Raw genomic sequence first — 9,068 nt, forward strand, 5'->3', positions numbered from 1 at the left:
TTAGCAGTAAAACACATACAACTTGCCTTAATGCCTCCATCCTTCTGTCATATTTGGAGGGACTTTATGCTGAAGTAAATTTAAAATCCATCAATTTAATGTGTCAAATGTCTTTTCTTTTAATATATGATTTAAGACCTTTTCTTGGGTCCTTAGAAGCCACTAAGCTCGGCATGAAGACGATCTACCAAGCTGACAAACTCAAATGACTCACATTGCTCATTAAAATAAAAAAGCAACATACACTCAACAGTCCTGCATTGAATCCTCCCTTTGTGTACTTTATAATGCTCAGTTCATCTTTAAACTGTTAAATAGATGTGTTGATGTATCCAGGCTGTGTTATATTAGACTGCATTAGCTTGGTGTTGCCAACAAGTTTGCAACTGAGTGTGACGTTATTGCACAACAAAGTGCTACTTTATGGTCAGCTTCTGTAGCTAACATATCGGTGACAATTAGGTAAGACATCAGTGCACACACCTGCAACTCACTTTAACTTTTCTTTCTTACTTATTTGGAGGTTCACGCTATTCCCCCCCAGACCACTCGCTGTGTGCAGACACCCTGCCTGAGTCTCGGTGCAGTGACAATACAATCAAAGGTGTTATGATGTGGTGCGTTCATGGACCCAAATGCAGACTCAGGACAGCAGAGTTATTTTTCAAAAAACAATTTTATTTATTTCTCACAGGCAGAGGAAAAGACAGGAAATACATAGTCAAAAAGGAGGCGTCTCTATGCGCTCCGCATGGGTCCAAGCCGGAAAGTGGCAAAATCCTCTGAGCGGCTGACGAAGCCGACAGGTAAACAGTCACGTCAAACACAGAGGCGCGTCCTCGCGCTCCGCTCTGATCCTAGCCGGAAAGTGGCTGGCAGGCAGGCTGGAACGTCTGTGTGATACCCGAGGCTCGACACAGGAACGCCAAGACTACACAGTTGATCTCCGAGGAACTAACTGGAAGGCTTCTTCGTGCAGGTGAAAACCCGAGGCTCGACACTGGACGGCAGCTAAATTGAACACAAAAACAGATTGTTAGAGCTAAAAGAGCTAGGTGAGGAGCTAGAAGAAGAGAGAGGAGAAATAGGAGTGAAGATACAATAGGAGGGAGGAGATGGGTCACAGCGAGTGGAGGAGCCAGTGCTGCGTTGTGAGGCTGGGATTCTACGGAGGATGAGCCGTGGGGAGTCGGGGCGGTTGGGGTCCGGGATGAGGAAAGACTTCCACGTGAAGCGTTGTCCCGCCTGAAGGTTTAAAAAAATAAATACAACCATCAGACCACTGCTCCACATCGTGGAAACAAACCAAGGACTGTTACATCATATAGACTTCTCTGCAGGCAGTTCTGTTAGTCATTCGGTATGTGAGTCTCAATGGGAGATGATGAAAGAAACTTACCAAAGTGTTAAAATAACTGTGTGACATTCAGGTTCTTTGTTCTTACCGTGCTCCTGGTTGGAGGGACTGTGTCCGTGCTGCCAGGGTTGTAGTCTGGTGGGGGACTAGGTGAGGAGCTAGAAGAAGAGAGAGGAGAAATAGGAGTGAAGATACAATAGGAGGGAGGAGATGGGTCACAGCGAGTGGAGGAGCCAGTCCTGCGTTGTGAGGCTGGGATTCTACGGAGGATGAGCCGTGGGGAGTCGGGGCGGTTGGGGTCCGGGATGAGGAAAGACCTCCACGTGAAGCGTCGTCCCGCCTGAAGGTTTAAAAAAATAAATACAACCATCAGACCACTGCTCCACATCGTGGAAACAAACCAAGGACTGTTACATCATATAGACTTCTCTGCAGGCAGTTCTGTTAGTCATTCGGTATGTGAGTCTCAATGGGAGATGATGAAAGAAACTTATCAAAGTGTTAAAATAACTGTGTGACATTCAGGTTCTTTGTTCTTACCGTGCTCCTGGTTGGAGGGACTGTGTCCGTGCTGCCAGGGTTGTAGTCTGGTGGGGGACTAGGTGAGGAGCTAGAAGAGGAGCTAGAAGAAGAGAGAGGAGAAATAGGAGTGAAGATACAATAGGAGGGAGGAGATGGGTCACAGCGAGTGGAGGAGCCAGTGCTGCGTTGTGAGGCTGGGATTCTACGGCGGATGATCCGTGGGGAGTCGGGGCGGTTGGGGTCCGGGATGAGGAAAGTCCTCCACGTGAAGCGTCGTCCCGCCTGAAGGTTTAAAAAAATAAATACAACCATCAGACCACTGCTCCACATCGTGGAAACAAACCAAGGACTGTTACATCATATAGACTTCTCTGCAGGCAGTTCTGTTAGTCATTCGGTATGTGAGTCTCAATGGGAGATGATGAAAGAAACTTATCAAAGTGTTAAAATAACTGTGTGACATTCAGGTTCTTTGTTCTTACCGTGCTCCTGGTTGGAGGGACTGTGTCCGTGCTGCCAGGGTTGTAGTCTGGTGGGGGACTAGGTGAGGAGCTAGAAGAAGAGAGAGGAGAAATAGGAGTGAAGATACAATAGGAGGGAGGAGATGGGTCACAGCGAGTGGAGGAGGAACGTAGGGGGACGTAGGGGAACTGTCGTGCCATCTGAGGGTAAAAACACACACAACCCTCAGACCACTGATCCATATCATAGTCATTTCTCATATCACATTGAAAGGATCAGTAGCACAAAGCAGTGTGACTAGATAGAAAGTAAATGTCATACAATAAATGATACGCTCGCAAAAGTATTAGCAGAAACAAACCCAGTACAGTGCAACATGTTTGCATTTGTTTCAGTGTTGTTACTGCAGGAGGCCTTCCATATGTCTACATTGACTAAAAGTCAGAAACATATCAGCACTTTTTCGATAGAAAATATCTTTTAGTGGTTCTTTCACTCTGCTGTTCATTGTGTTAATATGTATGAAAAATATCACAAGTATGTAAGAAATGTATGAATTGTGAGTTAATATGGATTAAATATATTATCATGCGTGCATCACTTGTGATCCGTATCACCGAGAAGTTATATAAATATAAAGAAACAATATTTCTATTAGCATTTCTCAGTTTAAGCTAACGCTGGACGGTCGGGTCTATAAAGCTAACGTTAGCTAACCAAGAAAGCAGCTTTTGTTCAGATAAACTTGTTTAAACTTGGTCTCAACAGTCAAAAGTCAGTCCTAGTGGATTAATATACACTGATAACTGAAAATATTATCAATATTAGGATAAACATCGGTTCAGATAGATACATAAATAAATACATAAAAAACAGTGGTGGAAAAAGTATATAAATCTCGCTTTTTTTCCTGCAAAAGTTGATCAGAATCAGACTTACCTTTATCAGTAACGTTAAGTCACGGATGCAGAAAAATCCTGGTTTGAAGGTGTTTCTTGGGAGGTTTCTTCGAGTGAAAGTAGATTTCGGCTTTTTCGAGTGAAAGTAGATTTCGGCTTTTTCTGACGGACCAACGGTTGGAACAGACTGAATTTAGAAAAAATGCACAATTTGGTAAACATGGTAACGATGGAACGTTCGACTGAGAACAGCTCGTTCTTACCTCAGAGTCTCCATCAGGTCCTCAACAGTCCTCCGCTGCACAAACAGACATTAAATACAACTTTAAGAGGAATATATCCACATGAGCTCAAATAATACAACTAACATGACATTGTGACTCAGTCTCCTGTCGCGTTTGAGAGTCACGTGACCTGCCCAGGGGTTAACCACACATTAAGTCTCCATTCAGGCCTATTTAAAAAACACGGTCTCATATAATGTCCAATAATATAGAGATGCATGTTTGCATGGAGGTTTGAGGGTGTCAGGTTGGACCCTGTCCTTGGTCCTATGTGGTCCTCCAGTGTCCACAGATTGACAGCACGTGGACCTGCTGTTTCACGTTTCCTACATTGTTGTGACAGGAAGCCAGAGTTTCAGAATAAGTGACACAAACATCAATTTGAAATAAAATGAAAACATATTTTCTGAGGTTTGTTTACTGGTCCACATCCTGTCTGTCTTTGGGCCATCGTTGGACAAATGTCTCTCCAGAGACATTACATTTACACACCCCTGCATCACACCTGTATTACTCTCTTTGATCCATTTTCTTTTGTTAAAGTAGAAACTTGATGTAACTTTACTAATTGCTATTGTGCATAGTGGCATGTATGCACATGTTAAATGAGTTGTTTAACAAGTACTTGTGGGAAGAAGCAAAGTTAGTAATGTGCACGAATGAGTTCTTTGGTCCGAAATATTCTGCTAGGATGAACACTGTACACACTTTGGTTAGATTTTAGTCTACATGATTTAAAACACTGACCAAGGACTTGCTGTCATATAATGTATGTAAATGTAGATAATGGTTGGCTGCTATGTAATAGAATTTGTCACCAAGGAATCAAACCCGAAAAACAAATGCTATTTGTACACTTGAAGCACGATTGAGATTACTTACACTTCTTTACATAATTGTTATTGTGGAAAGCATTTTGTACACAGTCTCATCTATATAGTAGTTACAGACATAGATAAAGACAAATATGATGCATATGTTCATTAACACCACTATATTTGCTGTCATCATTACTGTCTGTTTTGCTAACATGAGTAAAATATAATACAGAGATGTGTTTTATCACATCAGAGCTACAATGATCTCAATAAGTTAATGGAACAAATTGTTTTCCTGTGATGCCAATACACACATTTGTGCACTTCTAGCACTCAACCAAATTAGTTGTCAAATACTGTGTTATGCATTTGTTGGCATGTGTGTATTTGTGTGAACTTTGTAGTTTGTGGTTAGATTTTCCTTGAAAGATGTTTTGCATTCTTTACTTCACAGCTGTCACAGAAATGACACATGTCTTGCTCTCTGACTCTTTCAAAACAACTAAAAATAATCATTTTTGAATTGTGATTGAGACAAAATGGCAGATAGGGCAATAGAGAGGCACAGATCTCAAATGTTTCCCAAAAACATGTCGCGAAACATTACATCTGTGTCGTTGTTGTGTCCTGTGCATCTCTTTTTCTCTCACTACAGCAAAGGCATGCGAAAATCTGCCAAAAGTCAGCAACCAAAAGGAGGAAGGTTTTTGACTCTAGCCGACAGAGAGCTGAGGGTACAGACCTCCCCGCGCTCAAACCAAAGGTAAGACTACACCTTAGGGCGGGGGAGTACAATTAGATTTAATAGGAAGAGAAAAACTGCTCAAAGTTGTACATCTCCGTGTGGAATCTCTGTCCGAAAATAACTGCAAGAACAGTTTCATGACATTTGAATATGTACAATTCAGCCGATATAAACGTAGGCGCTTTCAATTGTATTTCAGTCACAAGGTTCATCTTCTACTGGGAAAGTAAGTTGATTTGTCCTTTCTTTCTGTGTACATTAGTTTTTAGTGGCACGATTAATCAGCTGAAGCCCAAATGGCGTTCCCTCAGATCCCTCACTGTTTCTGGCTTTATAGATACTGGTTTCCCCTCTTTGAGCCATTGGCTTAAATAGTCTGAGGCGTGTCAACTCATACTGGTGGTATTAGTTTAAAAAAAAACACTGAATCTGTGGTATTTTCCTTTCCTTTCCACAACTATAAATCTTAAGATGTATGCATTATAATTTCATTTTCTTTAAACATAACTGTGTTGACAGTATGACCCCCTATCTTCTCAAGCTGCACTACTTCTTTTGAACCTCTTGTAGACTTATACTCTTACTCTTTGACAAGTCACCATCAGAATACAGAGCTCGGCCAAAAGTCTGTTTGTCTTAGTTTGTTCTTGTAAACTTCTCTGCTGGCTGAGACAAAGCAGCCAGGACAGAGGACAGGAGGAATGACATATGTATGACATAGGTATGTTATACCTGCGTTCTTCATTATTATCATTTATAAACTTCACTCAGGACAATTTAGATTTGTTTCCAGTTATTAGTGGCTTTGCTGGTGTAAACATAACTGTTGCAGCTCTAGAACCAATATTTAGTTCTACCTAAATTACAAATAACTTCTATTCCTGTTCAGATCATTTAGTCATGAAAAGTATTGATAAGAGTGGCTCCTTGGCCTAAAATCCCAAAGATACCTATCCGTACCTTTAGGCCACCGTAGTTCTATTAGGTACTGAGCTGAGGGTTGTGCAATTTGCAAACTCACCACTAGATGGATCTAAATCTCACACACTGTTCCTTTCAGGTAATTCTGATAAACCAAGACTTGTTGATCCTTGCGATTTGAATTGTGTCCAGTTAGACGTCTGTTGCCCAGCATATATATATATATATATATATATATATATATATATATATATATATATATATATATATATATATATATATATTTATTGTTTTCTTCTTTCTACGGTCTTTGCTTCAATTAACTGCTGCACACTCAATCTGCCCTCCCTCTGGAATAACAGTATTCACAGTTTCCTGGCATGAACAGGACATCACAGAACATTGTTATCCTCCTTGTTTGTCCGGCGCACATGCTTAATTAACTGTGAAGAAAAGCTTTATAGGAGGAAGTAGACGTTCAGTGCCAGAGGGGCTATCACGTTGCCACAGAAACAGCTCAGAGGACACTCAGTGAACTACTTCTGTCAGAAATCATCATCTTTTGGTAATGCTCAGACTGCCACGATGGAAAGAAAGGGGACTCTTTCTTTTTTTTATTTATAGAAATGAAAGTCGAAAGCATGTCGTTAAGAGCTGCATTCATTACAACCACGAGTTAAATTATAGGAATTTTCAGGCTTAAATAAATAAGAACTTTTAGATCATTTAAAATAGAGAGTAACAAGAGACACTTATAGGTGACCGTCTTTTCAAAACATCCAGTTTTCAATGGGGACATTCAGTTCAAGTAATAACAGCACTCTCTGAATGACAGTTGTGAGTTTGACCATGACAGCATCAATAGCTGTCTCAGGTTGTGGTGAAAAATAATCGACATTAAAAACAAGCTGGTGTAACATCTGCTCTGTGTTTCTTCCTGCCAGGCAGAACCTCCAAAGAAGCCGTCCAACTGGCGCAAAAAACACAATGACTTCATCGCTACCATCCGGGCTGCTAAGGTCATCACTCGGGTCATGAAGGATGGCGGACCATTACCTCCACCTCCTCCTCCTACTTATGACCCAGGTAACACATAGAGGAATTAAGCAAGGAATGTGTTTTTAGTTTTTTGAGAGTAGGAAACTTTGCTGACAAATTATAAAGATGGGCTGGAAATGTTTCTGCCTCAGAATGTCGAATCCCAAATAAGAATGTAACTTATTGAGTTTGCAGTTGCAAGAGAAAAGAAAAACACACGTACGAGGCAGACCTTCCCCACTTAGCAGTACTTACAAGTCTGTCTATATCCAGGATTCATGTCACTTGAGAGGTTTTATGTGCATTCTCTCACTAACCTGTCTTGTCTTCAGACTATGTCCAGTGCCCTTGCTGTGACCGGAGGTTCAACCAGGGTGCAGCTGACAGACACATCAAGTTCTGCCAGGAGCAGGCTGCCCGTATGCCAACCAAGGGCAAGTTAGGAGATGCCAAGAAGCCTCCTGGTCGCACACCGGTACACACATGCACACACCGCACCGCTACATTTGTGTGCACACGAACAGACTATTTGTGTGTTCTGTTGGAAAACACTATTTTACTTAAGTTGACTTTGGTTGAATTTTCTAAATCCAGCATTACAGCATTCATTTATCATTGCAAATCTGGTTCTAAACATAAAACAATGAAAAGTGCACTGCAAAATGTGACAGTGTGAAATAATATTTATGACACATTGCACATGCAGCTTTCATCTCATAATTAGAACAGCTCCTCCATCACGGTCTGGTACGCTGCAGCCACTGCAAAGGACAAGGGCAGACTGCAGCGCATCATTCGCTCTGCTGAGAAGGTGATTGGCTGCAATCTGCCGTCCCTCCAGGACTTGTTCTCATCAAGAACCCTGAAGCGAGCAAGAAGGATTGTAGCTGACCCCTCCCACCCTGGACATCAACTGTTTGTAGCTCGAGTCATTCGTAAACAAACGCGCAATAAAGTCCTAAATACACAAAATGTGACCGGGGATCCATTGCGTTTCGCTGCCCCTTTTATTTCGAATCGCACGGCAAACCCGTGAACCATTTCCTGAATCAGTCACGTGGTACGGCTGGTTCGCGAGGCTTCGAACGTCACCACATACGTCATCGACACAAGCCTCGATACGCACTTCATAAAAATCTTCCTGGATTACTCAACACAAGCTTCGAAGCCTCGACTGTGTCATTGTCTCCCATTACCCCCAGATGGGACCGTCTCGTTGCAGAGAAACAAGATCAGGGCTCCGACTGATTCAGCGTTATTGTGAGTTGTATTTATGCATTTTATATTTGTTTTTATGCCGATCGTATCATTTTATTTCGTCGTGTTTTTCCGTCACACATTGAATTTGGGTGTGGCTATAATTACCACAGTACACGGGATGCTACATATTAGCATTTGAATATGAATTTGCAAACATAGACAGCTTAACAATGTTAAAATGATCATGTGTGGAGTTACTTGCAACAGCTTAAACTTTTGTTGTGACTTGTTGCATGTATGATTTAAAATATCTGAAAAGCAATCGACAAAATAATTTTTTTTAAATATACAGTTGTACCATTACTGCTAATGGGTCATAATATGTGGAGTTTTGTGAAAACTGTGCCATGGAAAACATGAAGGCTGGACTAGCAAATAGTGCATTCATAAAAGGAGATATTATCTGCATTTGAGAATGGAACAGAATAGAATGCTGGATGGAACTGGAACACATCAGAGTTGTGGAATGAATTAGAATGTTGTGATGTCATCTTGTGGATGAAGCCTGGTGTTCCACAGAGGACAGCTGGACAGCTCTGAGGTAGGCCACAGGCAAAACCACTCCTCAAAATTTCTAGTAAAGTATTTTATTTTATGTTATTGGTTTATAGGCTTCCTGGAGGGCTCCCTGTTGACGTGAAGGTCTATCATCTGGCAAATTGGCAGATGAACTTGCAAGCTTTTCAACCTCACTTCAGGCTTCTGGTGTGTCCGCTGTAGGATGATGGGGTAAGACACTGGCACCAAACTCCTGTCGTGTAA

General features: G+C 41.6%; 1 protein-coding gene across 1 annotated transcript; it reads left to right on the forward strand.

Moving 5' to 3' along the window:
- Positions 1-4,932: 4,932 nt before the first annotated feature.
- Positions 4,933-9,068, forward strand: LOC306783094 (zinc finger C2HC domain-containing protein 1A-like; the record flags this gene model as incomplete). The annotated part of the gene is made up of 6 exons (XM_079276620.1): positions 4,933-4,953; positions 4,998-5,105; positions 5,287-5,313; positions 6,953-7,094; positions 7,379-7,521; positions 9,027-9,068. The coding sequence occupies 6 exons, from the start codon at positions 4,933-4,935 to the stop codon at positions 9,066-9,068; spliced, it is 483 nt and encodes a 160-aa protein (XP_079132746.1).

Source organism: Melanostigma gelatinosum (genome assembly GCF_949748355.1).
Source record: "Melanostigma gelatinosum genome assembly, chromosome: 10".
NCBI classification, from domain to species: domain Eukaryota; kingdom Metazoa; phylum Chordata; class Actinopteri; order Perciformes; family Zoarcidae; genus Melanostigma; species Melanostigma gelatinosum.